This window comes from Neoarius graeffei, chromosome 1 (genome assembly GCF_027579695.1).
Source record: "Neoarius graeffei isolate fNeoGra1 chromosome 1, fNeoGra1.pri, whole genome shotgun sequence".
Lineage (NCBI taxonomy): Eukaryota > Metazoa > Chordata > Actinopteri > Siluriformes > Ariidae > Neoarius > Neoarius graeffei.
Window position 1 is genome coordinate 106,468,956 of NC_083569.1, and position 22,203 is coordinate 106,491,158.

Sequence of the window (22,203 nt, forward strand, 5' to 3'; positions counted from 1 at the left end):
TATGAAACAAGTTCAGTTACACAAATTGAAACGTAGCGATTTTCTATGCTATGGAAAGTCCGCACTATAATGACAGGCGTACTAACACCTTCTGCGCGCTTCGGCAGCGCATTGATATGGAGCTCAGATATCAATGCGCTGCCGAAGCGCGCAGAAGGTGTTAGTACGCCTGTCATTATACTAAATGCAAACCCCATCAGGATTAAGCCTGGATGGGAGTAAAGCATCTCCGAAAGCAGAAGTACATTCAGACAAAGAGGAGGACTACGATTATGACTGCCCCATCTGTCAGGAGGTTTTAAAAATGCCCATCCGTACCAAGAACTGCCAGCATGTGTGAGTGGAAACTCAAACCAAAACCAAAGGGCCCTGGTTTAAACTAGACTTCAATAGTTCTCAAAAGATAATTTTCATCAATGGTACTAATTCTCTGTGTGTGGGGGGTGGGTGGTGTTCCACCACCAGTTTCTGTCAGAGCTGTTTTCAGATGGCGGTGAGGATTCAGGGTCCACAGTGCCCGATGTGCCGGAGCCCCGTGTCTGAGAAAGTCCACAGAGCCACAGACATCCAGAAAAGGATGAGACAGACACAGGGCAAATGCAGAGCGTGTGGTAAAGAGGTCAACAACATCTCCTATAGATATAAGAATGTATTTTAGTTGAAACATCAAGATCTGACTGGAACATTGTAGACCATATTATGATTATTAAACCACAGAAATGTTCAATTCTGGATTCTGATTGGTCAGAAGATCTTAATTATCTATAACAGCAGCTCAGACAGTTACCTCAGGTTTGGATTCCCTGTCTAATCCAAATAAATGTTTAACAAGTAAAAATGTGTCTAATCGTTGACACGGTGAAGTTTCCTGTAAGGAAATGTTTGTCACATTGATGGAAGGAGTCTCCAGTGCCAGCACTTTGTACAAGTCAGGAGTAAAGCTGTAACTTTGTGGTTTCTCAATAACGAAGCATGCTGTGGGTTTTGTCTCTTGAACTTCAGTAGAGAGGAAAAAATGTGTGTCAAGGGAATGAATGTTTATAGGTGCTCTATGAACCGTAAATGGATAAATATCATAAAAATTAATCTCTCAACTTGCTGTGATGTAAGAGGAATAAAACTCTTCAGGATGTGCTGTTATTGGAAAACAATCAACTTTGTGGTGATAACAGTGACTCCACTGCATCAGACCACCCCATCATTGATTATTTTCCAATAACAGCACTACACAAAGTGTTTTATTCCTTACTTATTTTTGCTGTTGCTTTTTAAGGTGACATCAGAAAACACTGATTGTCTCGATTTAAAACTTACTGGAAAAATAAAATTATATATATATATATATATATATATATATATAAAATCTCATTATCTCTAGCCGCTTTATCCTGTTCTACAGGGTCGCAGGCAAGCTGGAGCCTATCCCAGCTGACTACGGGCGAAAGGCGGGGTACACCCTGGACAAGTTGCCAGGTCATCACAGGGCTGACACATAGACACAGACAACCATTCACACTCACATTCACACCTACGGTCAATTTAGAGTCACCAGTTAACCTAACCTGCATGTCTTTGGACTGTGGGGGAAACCGGAGCACCCGGAGGAAACCCACGCGGACATGGGGAGAACATGCAAACTCCACACATGTTAGGATTCTTCACCTCTTGCCCTCACCATCTCAAGATCAGTCCCCCCGTGTCACCCAAACATCTGGGGGTGAGTCGCGAAGAAAGACGGGAACCCCACAAAGTAGTTCGCAATCTTTATTCACAAGTCCCCAATGAGACGAGAGAATTCAGGGGATTTTATATGTGTGTGTTATCTGTGTGGATGAAATGACATCATTTTGATATATGTGTCTGTGTAAGAATAAGTGTGACATCACTGAAGACCTTGACACTGTTCAGACACATTTCTGATCAATAATACACATTTCATATCAAAATAAGCAGAATGCTCTGATGATATGATAGCATAGGGCTGTCCCTGACGCACAGCCTGTTCTCATGATATGATAGCAATGTTCAGACAGAATGGAATTTTTAAACAAAGATACTGTGTCTAGCTGACCAGAAGGTCATTTTTAACTGAACAGAATGAATCCTTACAATTAAGAATAAATCCTTACAGCACATAAGGGCCCTCGCCGGCCACAGGGCTCGAACCCGGACCTTCTTGCTGTGAGGCGACAGCGCTAACCACTACACCACCGTGCCGCCGCCACCACACACACAAAAAATGTGATTAGTTAATTAGTCAGGGAGAAAAGCAAGCCTCTGTTCTCTGCTGTATTTTATAAATGCTCGCGCAGGTCGAGCTGCTTCTCTGATTGAAAGCACTGATGTACAGTATTTATATTTACAAGATGCCTTTATTGTCACTATAAAAGTATAGTGAGAGGTCGTTTGGAACAAGCCAGCAGATGCTCAGTTAAATTTACTGAAGTATAAAAGTATTTATAAAAAGTATAAAGTACTTCAATAAAAAAGTAATGCAAAACAAATATACACAGTAAAACTATTGCGGTAGATTAAGATTATGTATATGGTAAAGTGTATAAGTATTGCACAGAGAAATATTGCACAAGTATGATAAAGTGCACGAGTGTTGCAAATAGAGGAATATTATACAACTATGATAAGGTGCGGGCGGCACGGTGGTGTGGTGGTTAGCGATGTCGCCTCACAGCAAGAAGGTCTGGGTTCGAGCCCCGTGGCCAGCGAGGGCCTTTCTGTGCGGAGTTTGCATGTTCTCCCCGTGTCCGCGTGGGTTTCCTCCAGGTGCTCCGGTTTCCCCCACAGTCCAAAGACATGCAGGTTAGGTTAACTGGTGACTCTAAATTGACTGTAGGTGTGAATGTGAGTGTGAATGGTTGCCTGTGTCTATGTGTCAGCCCTGTGATGACCTGGCGACTTGTCCAGGGTGTACCCCGCCTTTTGCCCGTAGTCAGCTAGGATAGGCTCCAGCTTGCCTGTGACCCTGTAGAACAGGATAAAGCGGCTAGAGATAATGAGATGAGATGATAAGGTGCATGAGTATGGCACATAGAGAAATATTGTACTTACTGCACTAGTGTTGATATAGTAGTATACAGCACAGAATATACAGTAATATATAGTAATATACATGCGTATGCAGAACCGGTCAAATGCCATGGGCTGTATTGCACAGTAGTTTAGCAGCAGTGAGTGAGTGGAGGTGTGCTGTTCAGACCTGTGGATTAGTTGGGGGGGAAGTGAGTGCTGTGAGTGCAGTAGTGTGATAGCTGTGGGGTAAAAACTGTTCCTCAGCCAGGTTGTGTGGGTGTACAGAGTTCTGTAGTGCTTTCCAGATAGCAGACGGGTAAAGAGTCCGTGTCCAGGATGGGTTGGGTCTTTGATAATGTTGTTGGCTCTGTGGGTGCACCGGGTGTGCTAGATTTCTTCAAGTGTTGGAAGTGGAGTGCCTGTGATCCACTCAGCTGTTTTTATGATGCTCTGCAGGGTCTTCTTATCCTCCAAGGTGCAGCCTGAGTACCACACAGTGATGCAGTACGTGATCACTGACTCTATGGTGCACCTGTAGAAGTTCATCAGCAGCTGTTGAGGCAGTTGTGCTTTCCTCAGGATCCTTAGGAAGTGGAGCCTCTGAAGACCTTTTTTAGCTAGTGCCAAAGTGTTTGTGGTCCATGACAGGTCCTGGCTGATGTGTATGCCAAGAAACCGGAAATTCTGGACTACCTCCACATTCTCGCCATTGATGCTGATGGAGCGGTGGCCTCCATGCTTCTGCCTCCTGAAGTCCACAATAAGTTCTTTTGTCTTTTTGGAGTTCAAGACAAGGTTGTTGTATTGACTCCAGCACTCCCGTTTCTCGACCTCTTCCCTGTAGGCTGACTCGTTGTTATCTGAGATCAGACCTATCACGGTTGTATCATCTGCAAACTTGATAATGATGTTGGAATCATGTATGGGTTTGCAGTCGTGTGTGAAGAGGGAGTAGAGGAGGGGGCTGAGCACACAACCCTGTGGTACTCCAGTGTTCAGAGTGATGGAGGTGGAGGTGGAGGTGTGTTTACCCATGCACACGATCTGTGGTCTGTTGGTAAGAAAGTCCAGAATCCAATTGTGTAGGTGTGTGTTCAGTCCAAGGTTATTCAGTTTGATAGCCAGTTTAATGGGGGGGGGGGCTATCAAACTGTTAAAGGCAGAGCTGTGGTCAATGAACAGCATTTGCACATAACTGTCCTGCTGCTCCAGGTGTTGCAGGGCAGTGTGAAGGGCCAGTGAAATGGCATCCTCCGTTGATCTGTTTGACCTGTAGGCAAATTGGTGTTGGTCCAGGGAGGGGGGAATGTTGTTTTTGATGTGTGCTTGGACCAGCCGCTCAAAGCACTTCATGACAATGGGGGTCAGGGCCACTAGGCAATAGTCGTTCAAGGTCCTGACCACTGCCTGTTTTGGGACAGGGATAATAGTGGTGGACTTGAGGCAGGTGGGGACCATGGCCTGTTCCAGAGAGATGTTAAACAGGCTGGTGAAGACTGCAGACAGCTGACTTGCGCAGTGTTTCAGCACCCATCCTGGGATGCCATTAGGTCTAGCCGCTTTATTAGGGTTGATGTAGCTGAGGGCCCATCTCACCTCCTGTGAGGTAAGCACCAATGCTTTCAGTGGGGCCTCCTGCAGGGTCAGCATGGTGTGGTGGTGGCTACTGTCCTTGTCAAACCATACAAAAAAGTGGTTCAGTTCATCATGGAGGGATGCGTTTCCTGCGCTGGTTGGACAGGTGTTGCTGCTTTTGTAGTCCACAATGGATCTAATGCCCTGCCACATGCACCAGGGGTCAGAGTTGTTGAAGTGCTCCTTGATTTTGTATTTGTAGGCATGCTTTGCGTCTCTGATACCTCTCTTTAGGTTGGACCTAGCTGTTGAGTAGGCCTCTGGATCACCGGTGCGGAAGGCATTGTCACATAGCTTCAGCAGCTTTTGAACTTCCCTGTTCATCCAACATTCGCACATTCCCCACATGGTTAGGGAATGTGTGAATGTTCTTGAAAGTGATAACATTGTCCATGCAGAAGTTAATGTAGGCTAAAACTGAAGAGGCATAGTTATTTAAGTCAGTGTGGTTGTCCTGAGTAGATTCCTGTATGAACAAATCCCAACTGTGTCATCAAAACAGTCTTGTAGTCTGGTCATGGCTCCTTCAGGCCAGACTCTGATGGTCTGCACAATGGGCTTTGTTCTAGCGATGAGGGGTTTGTATGCTGGGGTTAAGAACAAAGAAATGTGGTCGAAACGTCCAAGCAAGGGCGGCTGGTGCATAAGGGCGATTGGGCGACGCACTGCCAAAACGAAAAAAAAATTTTTTTTTTCTTTTTTTAAAACAAACTTTCACCAGCGCTGCTCAAGGCCGTCTTAATCTGTCTCTAAGTATCTTTGTCCAATCAGGGTGGTCTTGCTTCTAGAATACCGCCCCTTTTGGGGCGATTTCAGTCACGCTGAAAATCGCCCAAGAGTTCACGGATAGTCCCATGTTAATATATTTTTTTTCTCCTGACTGACACTTCAATGCAATCTCTAATGGGTTCCAGGGGGGCTTGCCCTAACGTGCTTACGTCACTGCGAAGCGCTGCAAAGTTGCATTCGATCCGCTCAGTTTCTGAGGTGAGATGGATGCGGAAAGCAATTCAGTGCGGTCCTTAACCCTTTGGTGACTGACCCCTTGAACATGGGTCCTCCAGGAACGATGACGTTTCAGTCGTCAAGACAACGGAAAAACTAAAATACAAGAGCATTTTGTTTTGTGCACAAGAGCATTGTGACGTATCTTTCTGTTTTTGTATTTTAGTTCTTCTGTTGTCTTGACAACTGAAAAGTCATAGTTCCTGGAGGAACCATTTTCAAGGGGTCAGTCACCAAAGGGTTTTAAAAGAAGTTCCATTTAGTCAGCGATCAAATCGAGCTAAATTGGCAACAAAACAAGCTGGACCCCCTCGACCAAATCTAAACATAAAACAAATTTCGACGGGGGGAATCATAGACATATAAACATAGACGCCGCATTCTGCATAGAATCATACGTCATCCTCGCCGCCATATTGGATGTGGCAAAGTGGAGATTCTTCAACCGTCTCTGGTATAGCATCTAGACAGTAGCCGAGAATAAAGATGCCTCGTTCATGTGCTGCATTTAACTGTACCAACAGGTTTACCGTCCAAATGAGATCACATGGGATTACCTTTCACAGGTGAGACTGGAAAAATACTTTTCATTGTATTTGGTCATTATAACGTAATTTTACGAACAGATTTTTCTGACTTTGTGGCTAATATGAAGGATTTTGACAGAACAGGTCAGACAGTCAGGATCAGAGAGGGAGCTGTTCCTTCAGTCTCCCAGCTCATCTCCACCGGGGAGGTGTAGAGTTATAAGCAGTGAGAATTAGATAATACAGTGCCACACTATGATGAACGTTTTTGAACGTATGATGAATGTTTTTAACCTTTCTGAATGTGAAGGAATCAGTGATGTATTTTGTTTTGGTATGACGTTAGAACCTGGCCGAACTCAGTTTGGCGGTCATTCAGCTCACTTTATTCAACGAGAGTAGGTCTGTGTGGTGACTCAATAAATAAAACAGTAAATTTTTATTTTCATTCACTATTTCCAGTTTTTCCACTATTTCCATCATTTATCATATTCAGTCTTGTAGGTTGGTTATTTTGGCCTCAGGTTTTGGTAGCTTGCTACGGTATGCTGACTGATTAGCTTACCTGAGCTATCTATCGCATATCTGTCGCTAGTTTGCAGTGTACAGGGTATTTCGCACACTATTTATAACCATCACATTAAAAGTTATATGTGTTGTTTTGATGCCTGTTTGTTTTCCAAATATATATCTGTGTGTCTTAATGGGTGAATAAAAGGCATTGAGTTAAATATTATTGTAGAAAGGGGCTTTATGAAGTTCAGTCCATTTACTTGCATTGGTTTACGGGGAAGATTTGCCACATCAAATATGGCGGACACTCTGACGTATCCCAGCAACGGGGCCACCAGCTCAATGCGGCGTCTATGTTTATATGTCTATGGGGGGAATCATATACTCGAGGTTTTACTTCAACATGGTCCCAGCGCAAATCCTGGCGAGCTGGCTGCAAGGACGCCTCAGCGGTTTTCTGCTCCCCCTGCTTACTTTCCCACCCTGGAGGTGGTTCCACGGACAACACTGCTTGGACAGTCAATGGAGTTTTGGACATGCATCATTTGTCGGAGAAAATAAAAAAACATGAGTCATCAAAGATTCACATGGGCAGCTGCCTGAAATTTTCGGATTTTGGGAGAGTGAACATCGCTACACAACCGGATGACGGCTACAGGCTAGCAGTTCTCTGCCACAACGATGAGGTGAGCAAGAACAGGCACATATTAAACCGGCTCACCCAATGCGTGAAATTTTGTGGAGTGTTCGAGTTAGCTCTACGAGGCAAAGACGAAACTGAGGGCTCCAGTCACCGTGGTGTTTTTCTGGGTTTGGTTGACTATTGACTTGCTACCTAGGTCAATTTACTTCAGTCCTGTGGACATTTATGGTCCGTGTAGACATAACGGAGGAAAATTGCCCCCCCTGAAAAAAAATTCAGGAGCCGCCACTGCGTCCAAGGTGGGGGAAGGGGGATGCTTTGTATGTGTTTGTTACATTATAGTATATGTGGTCCAGTGTGTTATCTACTCTGGTTGTAAAATCAACAAACTGGTAAAATTTGGGAAGCACAGTTGTAAGGTTGGCATGATTAAAGTCGCCAGCAATAATGAACACAGCGTCTGGATGGGTGTTTTGCAGGCTGGTTGTAGCATCATGCAACTTAGCAAGTGCTAACTTAACATTAGCATGAGGGGGAATGTAAACAGAGGTGAGAAACACGGCAGTAAATTCCCTTGGTAGATGGAAAGGTCTGCACTTCAGTGTGATAAATTCCAGGTCTGGTGAGCAGTATTGTTCAGTAATGACTGTGGAAGTGCAACAGGAGTTACTGACATAAATGCACACGCTGCCGCCTTTAGATATTTAGATTATTATTTGTCACATGTACACTCAAGCATAGACTGAAGCACACAGTGTAATTTAACCTCTGCATTTAACCCATCTGATGCAGTGAACACACACATAAGTGAGCAATCAGCACACACACATACAGAGCAGTCCGCAGCTATGCTACAGCACCCGGGGAGCAGTTCTGGATTAGGTGCCCTTGCTCAAGGGCACTTGCTCAAGGGCACTTCAGCCCAACCTCAGGCCATGGCTGCCCCATGTTAACCAAACTGCATGTCTTTGAACTGTGGAGGAAACCAGAGCACCCGGAGGAAACCCATGCAGACACGGGGAGAACATGCAAACTCCACACAGAAAGGCCCCTGTCACCCGCTGGGCTCAAACCCAGACCTTTCTTGCTGTGAGGTGACAGTGCTAACCACTACACCACCGTGCCGCTGTATATAAACATCACATTATCAGAAAGTCCTGTAGTTTCTTTCCAGTTGTTTCATTTCCACCAACCATAACATGAACACGTCCTTGCTCGTTAGATGACGTAAAGGTGACATTATGTCGAAGGAATTTGAAAAGACAAATTTGCAAGTTGTTGATCCAGGTAGCTTGATCAAACAAATGTACATCAATGCACATGTTCACATCACATTTCATCTTTATCTTTACAGAAACTTCTCAGCAATATGAGGCTCCACTACAGAATCTGCAAGATGTACATCAAGGAATTTGATCCTATCCCTTGCTACACTTTTCCACTGTTTTTTGTGTGTAGTTTATTGTCTGCAGTGATTGCATTCACTGCACTATTGCACTTTCTGTTATTTTATTTAAATTCGTAGTCCTGTGATGTTTAATGTAGCACCATGGTCCTAGAGAAACATTATTTTGTTTTAACTGTGCACTCTACCAACTGTATATGGTTGAAATGGCAAAAAAAAATAAAATTTCAAAAATTACACTAAAAAAGAGGAAGCCATGGCCTAAAGGTTAGAGAAGCAGCTTTGAGACCAAAAGGTCACCGGTTTGATTCCCTGGACAAGCAGGAATGGCTGAAATGCCCTTGAGTAAGGTACCTAACCCCCAACTGCTCCCCAGGATGCTCTGGGTACGTTGTACATCACTCTGGATAAGAGTGTCTACTAAATGCCTGTAATGTAATGTAATGTAAAAAAACCCCAAAAACCTTGACCTATCAGGGAAGCTACAGTACCGCTTCCTGATCAAACTCTGAACTTACCAGAAAGCAGTGTATTTATCCACAACACCCCTGTTCCTACACCATCGAACAGGTTCCTGAACACTTTCAAACTCCATCACCATGTAATTGACATGCTAATATCACCTCAGGAGAAACTAACAGTACATAGCTGAAATACATAATGTCCAATCAACATACTAATGAGACAAAATGTGTGATGGCTGTTTGTTTAGTGGGTTTGAATAAGACCTTGTGATAATTGAGTAATGACTTCCTCAATATTTTATTGTCAAGCTGTTAGTAGATACTGCATCTCACCAGCCATCATTGAGTACAGGTATAGCAGATGTTTTTAAATAAGGTTTCTAAAAGCCTCTTTCTAAAAGTCTCGTCTGTCTAGTTTGCGGTCCAGGATCAAGCACTTTTTGTCAATAATGATGGCCAAGAGATGCCTACTTTCACAAAAAAGAAGCAAATTGATGGACAATTGATCTTTCGATCACATATCTAAACATATGTCAAGTCAAGGCAAGTTTATTTGTATTGCGCTTTTCACAACAGACACTGTCGCAAAGCAGCTTTACAGAAAATTAAATACTTTAAACATGAGCTAATTTTATCCCTAATTTATCACCAATGAGCAAGCCTGTGGCGACGGTGACAAAGAAAAACTCCCTCAGACATGAGGAAGAAACTTCGAGTGAAACTGGATTCAAAAGGGAACCCATCCTCATTTGGGTGATAACAGACAGTGTGATTATAAATAACTCGTTTCTGTAACAGTGTCCTATATAGTCACAAAGTATAACTTTGGAACCAGGAAAATCATTATAGTTTTAACATGAAGTCCGTTTTTGTTGAAGTTATAAACTGTTCATTGATGGAAACTTGAGTGCAAAACTTCATGACAATTGCAGTCCTAAAGTTAGCAAATCAACTGTAGTCCTCAGGCATAAATGTATTACTGTAATAAGTATCCAGAGCCATCTTCCAAATGCGACTTTCGATATGCATATGGGGCCCATCCTCCACAGGAGTGATGTGATGAGACTCCAACTAGATATAGGGCATCAGGGTGGATCAGGTGAGTCCGAGGAGCAGAACAGGTCAGCATCACTGGTGTCTCAGGATCGACATGTAACTCAGAGAGGGACAGACAGAGAGAAGAGGTGTACTGGGCATACCTAACAACACAGGTTGTTAGGTATGCCTAGTGTCACCTAAAGAGTACAACCCCGATTCCAAAAAAGTTGGGACAAAGTACAAATTGTAAATAAAAATGGAATGCAATAATTTACAAATCTCAAAAACTGATATTGTATTCACAATAGAACATAGACAACATATCAAATGTCGAAAGTGAGACATTTTGAAATTTCATGGCAAATATTGGCTCATTTGAAATTTCATGACAGCAACACATCTCAAAAAAGTTGGGACAGGGGCAATAAGAGGCTGGAAAAGTTAAAGGTACAAAAAAGGAACAGCTGGAGGACCAAACTGCAACTCATTAGGTCAATTGGCAATAGGTCATTAACATGACTGGGTGTAAAAAGAGCATCTTGGAGTGGCAGCGGCTCTCAGAAGTAAAGATGGGAAGAGGGTCACCAATCCCCCTAATTCTGCGCCGACAAATAGTGGAGCAATATCAGAAAGGAGTTCGACAGTGTAAAATTGCAAAGAGTTTGAACATATCATCATCTACAGTGCATAATATCATCAAAAGATTCAGAGAATCTGGAAGAATCAAGGCCGGAAAACCATACTGGGTGCCTGTGATCTTCGGGCCCTTAGATGGCACTGCATCACATACAGGCATGCTTCTGTATTGGAAATCACAAAATGGGGTCAGGAATATTTCCAGAGAACATTATCTGTGAACACAATTCACCGTGCCATCCGCCGTTGCCAGCTAAAACTCTATAGTTCAAAGAAGAAGCCGTATCTAAACATGATCCAGAAGCGCAGACGTCTTCTCTGGGCCAAGGCTCATTTAAAATGGACTGTGGCAAAGTGGAAAACTGTTCTGTGGTCAGACAAATCAAAATTTGAAGTTTTTTATGGAAATCAGGGATGCCGTGTCATTCGGACTAAAGAGGAGAAGGACGACCCAAGATGTTATCAGCTCTCAGTTCAGAAGCCTGCATCTCTGATGGTATGGGGTTGCATTAGTGCGTGTGGCATGGGCAGCTTACACATCTGGAAAGACACCATCAATGCTGAAAGGTATATCCAGGTTCTAGAGCAACATATGCTCCCATCCAGATGACGTCTCTTTCAGGGAAGACCTTGCATTTTCCAACATGACAATGCCAAACCACATACTGCATCAATTACAGCATCATGGCTGTGTAGAAGAAGGGTCCGGGTACTGAACTGGCCAGCCTGCAGTCCAGATCTTTCACCCATAGAAAACATTTGGCGCATCATAAAACGGAAGATACGACAAAAAAGACCTAAGACAGTTGAGCAACTAGAATCCTCCATTAGACAAGAATGGGTTAACATTCCTATCCCTAAACTTGAGCAACTTGTCTCATCAGTCCCCAGACGTTTACAGACTGTTGTAAAGAGAAAAGGGGATGTCTCACAGTGGGAAACATGGCCTTGTCCCAACTTTTTTGAGATGTGGTGTTGTCGTGAAATTTAAAATCACCTCATTTTTCTCTTTAAATGATACATTTTCTCAGTTTAAACATTCTATATCTCATCTATGTTCTATTCTGAATAAAATATGGAATTTTGAAACTTCCACATCATTGCATTCCGTTTTTATTTACAATTTGTACTTTGTCCCAACTTTTTTGGAATCGGGGTTGTAAGAACAGGATACATTTTGCATGGAGTGCAAGCAGGGACTCCAGCAAGACTAACTATGACAGCATAACTAAAAGGGGAGAGCCAGAAGGTAACACAGGTATGAGGGCACCCTGGGACATAAAGCAGCCAGGCACTACACCATCAACAAACCCAAGTAAACGAGTGAGTGTGTGGGGGTGGCATTCATACATCCCAGTTTACCATATGCCTGAGGACCCTCCAGATCTACTCCTTTACCTAATAAAAACTATTAACAAAAAACTTGGCTAAACAAATTTGTTTTCAGCCTAGACTCAAACACTGAGACTGTGTCTTAGTCCCGAACACTACTTGGAAGGCTGTTCCACAACTGTGGGGTTTTGTAAGAAAAGGCTCTACCCACTGATGTAGCCTTCACTATATGAGGTACCAACAGATAGCCTGCACCTTTTGATCTAAGTAGGTGTAGTGGGTCATAAAGGATCAGAAGTTCGCTCAGGTCCTGAGGTGCAAGAGCATTCAATGCTTTAAAGGTCAATAGTAGTACTTTATAATCAATACAAAATTCAATTGGGAGCCAGTGCAGTGTGGATAAGACAGGGGTGATGTGGTCATATTTTCTAGTTCTAGTAAGGACTCTTGCTGCTGCATTTTGAACTAACTGGAGCTTGTTTATGCACTTATTGGAACATCCAGACAGTAAGCCATTACAATAATCTAACCTAGAGGTAACAAAAGCATGAATTAGTTTTTTCTGCATCATGTAGTGACATTACATTTCTTATCTTAGCAATATTTCTGAGATGAAAGAAAGCTATCCGGGTAATGTTATCGATATGAGTTTCAAATGAAAGACTGGAGTCACTGATCACACCAAGGTCTTTTTTCTGCTGCATGTGAAGAAACAGAAAGGTCATCCAGAGTTACTGTGTCATCAGAAAACCTACTTCTAGCTGCATGTGGTCCTAGTACAAGTACTTCTGTCTTGTCAGAGTTAATACTTAGATTTAGACTTTCTTTATTGTCATTCAGATTTGCATCAAACAATACGCATCAGAACGAGATTTCATTGCTTTGGCTCAGTGTAGTGCAGAACGAAACATTATATATATATATATATATATATATATATATATATATATATAAAATCTCATTATCTCTAGCCGCTTTATCCTGTTCTACAGGGTCGCAGGCGAGCTGGAGCCTATCCCAGCTGACTATGGGCAAAAGGCGGGGTACACCCTGGACAAGTCGCCAGGTCATCACAGGGCTGACACGTAAACACAGATAACCATTCACACTCACATTCACACCTACGGTCAATTTAGAGTCACCAGTTAACCTAACCTGCATGTCTTTGGACTGTGGGGGAAACCGGAGCACCCGGAGGAAACCCACGCAGACACGGGGGAGAACATGCAAAGCCGCACAGAAAGGCCCTCGCCGGCCACGGGGCTCGAACCCGGACCTTCTTGCTGTGAGGCAACATAATATATATATATATATATATTAGGTAATATACTTGCTGCTGTTTTGTGTATATATAGTGTATTGCCTGAATATAAAGTATACTGCCTAGGTGGTGTTGGGAGGGGGATATTAATTCAGTTCAACAGTCTTATGGCATGTGGGAAAAAGCTGTTGTAGAACCTGGCTGTTTTACTCCAGAGGCTGCATAGCCTCTTTCCAGAAACCAGCAGTGAGAACAGTCTATAGTGGGGGTGGGAGGTGTCTCTGCTGATGTTGCGAGCCCTGGTCAGGCAGCGTTTTTCTGCAATATCCTGTATTGGACGAAGTGAAGCAAAAGGAAGTTAATAAGCATCCAGTGTCTGAAGCCTTTACACATTCCTCAATTCTATTAAGCTGGTGTCTCTCATCTGGCTTTGTGGAAACATAACTGTGTGTCATCAGCATAACAGTGGAAACTAATATCATGCTTATGAATAATATCACCCAGAGGTAACCTGTATAAAGAAAAAAGTAGTGGGCCTAAGACAGAACCTTGTGGAGCACCAAACTTTACCTCAGTATGTCTAGAAGAATCACCATCTACATCAACAAACTGATAGAGATCAGATAAGACCTGAGTCAGGAGAGGGCCATTCCCATAACTCCCACAACATTTTCTGGTCTATCCAGGAGAATGGAATGATCAATGGTGTCAGAGGCTGCACGAAGGTCAAGCAACACAAGCAGGGAGACACGGCCCTGATCAGATGCCAACAGTAGGTCATTGACTACTTTAACCAGTGCTGCCTCTGTGCTGTGATGAGGTCTAAATCCTGACTGATACATTTCATGGATATGATTCCTATGTTGATACAGTGTCTTGCAAAAGTATTCATCCCCCTTGATGTTTGTCCTGTTTAGTCATATTACAAGCTGGACTGTTGATCACACCACTCACACTGCAGTATTTGCACAGTGGACAATATTGCACTATTACTTACAGTGGTTACAATGTCACTCTCTCTCTCTCTCTCTCTCTCACACACACACACACAGTTTACATTTATTTATCCCATTTTCATACACTACTTCAATTCCTCATGCCATCAGACTCAACTCAGACTGATTCTCATGGACTGTTGAACACACCACTCACACTGTAATCTTTGCACAGTGGACAATAATGCATTATTGCCCCACAATGTTTACAATGGCTATCGCACACACAAAGTTTACATTTATTTATCTCCTTTCATATACTACCTCAATATGCACACTCAACTCTGCACCTTATGTTGCTTGTGTCTGCACATTATGTTGTTGTGTCATTTATTGTCTAAAGTGTTGCACTCATTGCACTCTTGCACTTTTTGTTGTTATATGTAGACTTGTAGTCCTGTGATGTTCAATGTAGCACTGTGGTTCTGGAGAAACATAGTTTCATTTTAATTGTATACTGTATCAACTATATATGGTTGAAATGACAAATAAAAAGACCTTGATTTTTGAAGGGTTAGCACTTTGATTTACACAACATGCCTGCCACTTTAAAGGTGAAAATTGTTCTTTTATTGTGACATAAACAATAATTAAGATGAAAAAACAGAAATCTGGAGTAGGCATAAGTATTCATCCCCCAAAGTCAATACTTTGTAGAGCCACCTTTTGATGCAATTACAGCTGCAAGTCTCTTGGGGTATGTCTCTATTAGCTTAGCACATCTAGCCACTGGGATTTTTGCCCATTCCTCAAGGCAAAACTGCTCCAACTCCTTCAAGTTAGATGGGTTGCATTGGTGTACAGCAATCTTCAAGTTCTGCCACAGATTCTCAATTGGATTGAGGTCTGGGCTTTGACTAGGCCATTCCAAGACATTTAAATGTTTCCCTTTAAACCACTCCAGTGGAGCTTTAGCAGTATGTTCAGGGTCACTGTCCTGCTGGAATATGAACCTTCATCCCAGTTTCAAACCTCTAGCTGACTCAAACAGGTTTTCCTCCAGAATTGCCCTGTATTTAGTGCCATCCATCTTTCCTTCAGTCTTGACCAGCTTTCCTGTCCCTGCAGATTAAAAAGATCCCCACAGCATGATGCTGCCACCACCATGCTTCATTGTAGGAATGGTGTTCTCAGAGTGTTGGGTTTGCGCCACACATGCCATTTCTGATGATGGCCAAAAAGATCAATTTTCGTCTAATCTGGCCAGAGAATCTTCTTCCATGTATCTGGGGAGTCTGCCACATGCTATTGGGCAAACTCCAATCATGTTTTTTTTTTCTTTAAGCAATGACTTTTCTGACCACTCTTCCATAAAGCCCCACTCTGTGGAGTATATAGCTTAAAGGTCATAGGCAAGGGTCGGAGGTGGAACATAGAATATCAACTTTATTTTCTAGAAGAATGACCCAAAAAGCGAATTCAATCTTCCTGGTGTCTAATTTGCAACGTAAAATTGAATAAAACGGTTAAAATATACTGTTTTGCGCAAGTTCCGAAGGTTTGTTTACATCTCACTTACGTGCACTTTTACCGCCAGGAGGCAGTCGTTGTGACGTCATTCAAGGCAAACAGACTGGTAGCAGTTCTGCGTTTACTTGCAAACCAAGCACACGTGTACGGACTTTGGTCGTGACAGGTTGTGTAAAATGTCTGAAAGCGATAGCGATTTAGAAGTAAGAACTCTCCAAATTGAATATCGAGAGGTGAAACCATATATGTATGAACCTATGGCCGTTGCGAAGCAATCGGTGAATGTGGCTCACTGGTTTGACCGTGCAGCCTTGGAATCGGACAGCGACTTGGCCGACTCTGATCGTGGTGACCCCGGACCTCAACAAGACTCGCGCCCAAACGATTTATCCTGGTAGTTATGATAAATTCTTATTTTCGTCATAATACTAAATAAGAGCCCTTTTGAAGAATAATTAAACCACCCTCCCTAGTGGATATAGAGAACGATTACTGGACAGTGCACCGGTAGGCCACATTAGCCTGCCATCTGCAGCATTATACTATTTATAGCCTACTCTAAGTAAGGAAATATCCCTTTGTCTCATTTCCACAATGATTGTACAGAATCCCTCAGGATTCTTGACTTGTCAACTGCAAGCAAAAGTAAAAATGTTTACCTCCAATCTTCTCCTTTTTGCTTGAGCGTTGCTGGTCTGTTTCTTCTTTGACTGCTTGATTTTGTGTTAGAATTGTGTCAGGTTTGAGCCTTCTCTGTCTGACACCGACACCTAAACTCTCCAACAGATGGGGATTCTTCAAAAAGTGATCGGAGCACAGAGTGGCGTATTTACCCGGCTGCCAACCCTCTTGCTTCACACACACAATCCACTCTCTCCACCTCTTCTCCTGTCTCGGAAAAAGGTAAAAACTTCTTCCTGAACCGGTCCCGTTGTTACAATTCACTGCACAACAATAAGGCATGGTTTTTCTTTGGAAATTCCTAAACACACATCTGCACTCAAGCCGAATGGCAATGCAAATAAATGGAAGTGGACTCAACTCAAGCGATTTGTTTGTCTTGAATGACATCACACACCGAGTGGTCACGAAAATTGCCGAGCAGAAATTCGCCGCGATCTGCGCTAACTTATTCTAACTTATTTTAATTATTACTTATTAACAATACTTCTTGGGACCAGAAGAAAATTACAGAGGGTTTTTTAACATATAAAGTTTCAAATGTGCACAAATTTAAAACCTTTGCCTATGACCTTTAAAGTGGTCTTGTGGACAGATACTCCCATCTCCACTGTGGATCTTTGCAGCTCCTTCAGTGTTATCTTTGGTGTCTTTGTTGCATCTCTGATTAATGCCCTCCTTGCCTGGTCTGTGAGTTTTGGTGGGCGGGGCCTTCTCTTGTCAGGTTTGTAGTGGTGCCATATTCTTTCCATTTTGCTATAATGGATTTAATGGTGCTCTCTGGAATATTCAAAGTTTGGGATATTTTTAATAACCCAACCCTGATCTATACTTCTCCACAACTTTGTCTCTGGCCTGTTTGGAGGCTCCTTGGTTTTCATGTTGCTTGCTTAGTCATATTGCAGAGTCAGGGTCCTTCCAGAACAGGTTGATTTATACAGACATCATGTGAAAGATCATGTGACACTTTGATTGCATACAGGTGGATCTTAATAAACTAATTATGTGACTTATGAAAGGGATTGTTTGGACCAGCTCGTATTTATGAGTTTCAAACAAAAGGGGGTGAATACTTATGTACACTCCAGATTTCTCTTTTTTCATCATAATTATTGTTTGTGTCACAATAAAACAACAATTTGCACTTTTAAAGTGTTAGGTATGTTGTGTAAATGAAATGGTGCTAACCCTCCAAAAATCCATTTTAATTCTAGCTTGTGATGCAACAAAACAGGACAAACACCAAGGGGGATGAATACTTTTGCAAGACACTGTGTGTAAAGGTCACATAAAAGTAAATCAAGACACAAATGCTTCTCAGGAACATTACACCTGTTGCCAGTATACAAGATGTTGTCGTTGGTAGGGATGATTTCAAACAATCAAGGTCAAGGAGTGTCTGAAAGTTCTCACAGACAAAATTATTAACCAACACTCAAGTGGAAAAAAACAACTGACTTTAAATACAGTGGGGCAAAAAAGTATTTAGTCAGTCACCAACTGTGCAAGTTCTCCCACTTAAAAAGATGAGAGGCACCTGTAATTTTCATCATAGGTATACCTCAACTATGAGAGAAAGAATGGGGGGAAGAATCCAGGAAATCACATTGTAGGATTTTTAAAGAATTTATTTGCAAATTATGGTGGAAAAGAAGTATTTGGTCAATAACAAAAGTTCATCTCAATACTTTGTTATATACCCTTTGTTGGCAATGACAGAGGTCAAATATTTTCTGTAAGTCTTCACAAGGTTTTCACACACTGTTGCTGGTATTTTGGCCCATTCCTCCATGCAGATCTCCTCTAGAGCAGTGATGTTTTGGGGCTGTCGCTGGGCAACACAGACTTTCAACTCCCTCCAAAGATTTTCTATGGGGTTGAGATCTGGAGACTGGCTAGGCCACTCCAGGACCTTGAAATGCTTCTTACAAAGCCACTCCTTTGTTGCCCGGGTGGTGTGTTTGGGATCATTGTCATGCTGAAAGACCCAGCCATGTTTCATCTTCAATGCCCTTGCTGATGGAAGGAGGTTTTCACTCAAAATCTCACGATACATGGCCCCATTCATTCTTTCCTTTACACAAATCAGTCGTCCTGGTCCCTTTGCAGAAAAACAGCCCCAAAGCATGATGTTTCCACCCCCATGCTTCACAGTAGGTATGGTGTTCTTTGGATGCAACTCAGCATTCTTTCTCCTCCAAACACGACAAGTTGAGTTTTTACCAAAAAGTTCTATTTTGGTTTCATCTGACCATATGACATTCTCCCAATCCTCTTCTGGATCATCCAAATGCTCTCTAGCAAACTTTAGATGGGCCTGGACATGTACTGGCTTAAGCAGGGGGACACGTCTGGCACTGCAGGATTTGAGTTCCTAGCGGTGTAGTATGTTACTGATGGTAGCCTTTGTTACTTTGGTCCCAGCTCTCTGCAGGTCATTCACTAGGTCCCCCCGTGTGGTTCTGGGATTTTTGCTCACCATTCTTGTGATCATTTTGACCCCACGGGGTGAGATCTTGAGTGGAGCCCCAGATCGAGGGAGATTATCAGTGGTCTTGTATGTCTTCCATTTTCTAATAATTGCTCCCACAGTTGATTACTTCACACCAAGCTGCTTACCTATTGCAGATTCAGTCTTCCCAGCCTGGTGCAGGTCTACAATTTTGTTTCTGGTGTCCTTTGACAGCTCTTTGGTCTTGGCCATAGTGGAGTTTGGAGTGTGACTGTTTGAGGTTGTGGACAGGTGTCTTTTATACTGATAACGAGTTCAAATAGGTGCCATTAATACAGGTAACGAGTGGAGGACAGAGGAGCCTCTTAAAGAAGTTGTTACAGGTCTGTGAGAGCCAGAAATCTTGCTTGTTTGTAGGTGACCAAATACTTATTTTACCGAGGAATTTACCAATTAATTTCATTAAAAATCCTACAATGTGATTTCCTGGATTCTTTCCCCCCATTCTGTCTCTCATAGTTGAAGTGTACCTATGATGAAAATTACAGGCCTCTCTCATCTTTTTAAGTGGGAGAACTTGCACAATTGGTGGCTGACTAAATACTTTTTTGCCCCACTGTATCCCTGTCCATCCAACTGGTTTAATAATATGCAAGTAAAAAGCTCATGAAGTTGCACCTCATCATCCCTGAACACACTGATGGTAGGTACGAAGGTAAGAGAGAAACAGTAATCATTTGAAAAGAGTTGCAGGACAACCTGAAAGCAGCAGGAACAACAATTACACAGTTTCTGCAATCCACAGGTCAAAGGAACCACAGCATCTACCATTGTTGGCTGTTGTACATCCCATTTGTATGCAGGTTGCCTAGCAATATGTCAGCAGAAAATTATTATTATTATTATTATTATTATTATTATTATTACAACCCCAATTCCAAAAAAGTTGGGACAAAGTACAAATTGTAAATAAAAATGGAATGCAATAATTTACAGATCTCAAAAACTGATGTTGTATTCACAATAGAACATAGACAACATATCAAATGTCGAAAGTGAGACATTTTGAAATTTCATGCCAAATATTGGCTCATTTGAAATTTCATGACAGCAACACATCTCAAAAAAGTTGGGACAGGGGCAATAAGAGGCTGGAAAAGTTAAAGGTACAAAAAAGGAACAGCTGGAGGACCAAATTGCAACTCATTAGGTCAATTGGCAATAGGTCATTAACATGACTGGGTATAAAAAGAGCATCTTGAAGTGGCAGCGGCTCTCAGAAGTAAAGATGGGAAGAGGATCACCAATCCCCCTAATTCTGCGCCGACAAATAGTGGAGCAATATCAGAAAGGAGTTCGACAGTGTAAAATTGCAAAGAGTTTAAACATATCATCATCTACAGTGCATAATATCATCAAAAGGTTCAGAGAATCTGGAAGAATCTCTGTGCGTAAGGGTCAAGGCCGGAAAACCATACTGGGTGCCCGTGATCTTCGGGCCCTTAGACGGCACTGCATCACATACAGGCATGCTTCTGTATTGGAAATCACAAAATGGGCTCAGGAATATTTCCAGAGAACATTATCTGTGAACACAATTCACCGTGCCATCCGCCGTTGCCAGCTAAAACTCGATAGTTCAAAGAAGAAGTCGTATCTAAACATGATCCAGAAGCACAGACGTCTTCTCTGGGCCAAGGCTCATTTAAAATGGACTGTGGCAAAGTGGAAAACTGTTCTGTGGTCAGACGAATCAAAATTTGAAGTTCTTTATGGAAATCAGGGACGCCGTGTCATTCGGACTAAAGAGGAGAAGGATGACCCAAGTTGTTATCAGTGCTCAGTTCAGAAGCCTGCATCTCTGATGGTATGGGGTTGCATTAGTGCGTGTGGCATGGGCAGCTTACACATCTGGAAAGACACCATCAATGCTGAAAGGTATATCCAGGTTCTAGAGCAACATATGCTCCCATCCAGACGACGTCTCTTTCAGGGAAGACCTTGCATTTTCCAACATGACAATGCCAAACCACATACTGCATCAATTACAGCATCATGGCTGTGTAGAAGAAGGGTCCAAGTACTGAACTGGCCAGCCTGCAGTCCAGATCTTTCACCCATAGGAAACATTTGGCGCATTATAAAATGGAAGATACGACAAAAAGGACCTAAGACAGTTGAGCAACTAGAATCCTACATTAGACAAGAATGGGTTAACATTCCTATCCCTAAACTTGAGCAACTTGTCTCCTCAGTCCCCAGACGTTTACAGACTGTTGTAAAGAGAAAAGGGGATGTCTCACTGTGGTAAACATGGCCTTGTCCCAACTTTTTTGAGATGTGTTGTTGTCATGAAATTTAAAATCACCTAATTTTTCTCTTTAAATGATACATTTTCTCAGTTTAAACATTTGATATGTCATCTATGTTCTATTCTGAATAAAATATGGAATTTTGAAACTTCCACATCATTGCATTCCGTTTTTATTTACAATTTGTACTTTGTCCCAACTTTTTTGGAATCAGGGTTGTATATTTAACATGTGTGGTCTTGAGTAGGCTAATTATCTATCAGCTTACAAATAGATTAGTGGGTGGGGTGAGGATTGGAAGTGGTAACCACTACATAGTTTGAGATGAGCAGGAGATCCCCTTAAATTAGTCAAACAGGCCAGTGGCCTCCATCTTCTTGTGAGATAAATGTAGATAACAAGCCTGCAAACGTCACCAATCAATGCACAATTAGTATTTTTATTAATCCTTCTAATAAACAAGTTTGTTGTGTTTTTTAAAAGCTCAATTAGGAATCTGAGCAAATTGAAGGTCTATTACCTCAAGAGTAAAAACTATTAAAGTCAGAACTAATGTACAGCCAATGTATGATTACAGTCAATATTTCATTACAGGAATATGAACATCTGTGTGCATAAAAATTATTAGTTTAAAAAAAAAAACATTTTCTTAAAATTGTCACTTAAAGCTAAAATGTCTGCCATAATGCACTGATCTCTGTGCAGAAGAGGAAGAAGAGGAGGAAGAAGAAGTAGAAGAGGGGTTCAAATGATGACTACTGAGGTGTTTTTCAGAAATCAGCTAAAGTGCGGATCCTCTGGCGAGGC

The 22,203-nt window shown here is 42.2% G+C and overlaps 1 protein-coding gene across 1 annotated transcript; it reads left to right on the plus strand.

Annotated features, from left to right (window-relative positions):
- The first annotated feature begins 184 nt into the window (after positions 1–184).
- LOC132885804 (E3 ubiquitin-protein ligase RNF138-like) lies at positions 185–22,131 on the plus strand. The gene is made up of 5 exons (XM_060920324.1): positions 185–336; positions 466–619; positions 8,705–8,765; positions 9,223–9,356; positions 22,102–22,131. Exons 1-5 carry the CDS (start codon positions 185–187, stop codon positions 22,129–22,131), a joined length of 531 nt encoding a protein of 176 aa, XP_060776307.1.
- The last annotated feature ends 72 nt before the right edge of the window (positions 22,132–22,203 follow it).

What these genes read in the sequence shown, in the direction of transcription:
- LOC132885804 (XM_060920324.1), top strand. Translation starts at nt 185, where the DNA reads ATGCAAACCCCATCAGGATTAAGCCTGGATGGGAGTAAAGCATCTCCG. An exon ending in GCAGAGCGTGTGGTAAAGAG is followed by an intron (nt 620 to 8,704) that starts GTCAACAACATC and finishes TTATCTTTACAG; the next exon opens with AAACTTCTCAGCAATATGAG. An exon ending in CTTTCAAACTCCATCACCAT is followed by an intron (nt 9,357 to 22,101) that starts GTAATTGACATG and finishes ATCTCTGTGCAG; the next exon opens with AAGAGGAAGAAGAGGAGGAA.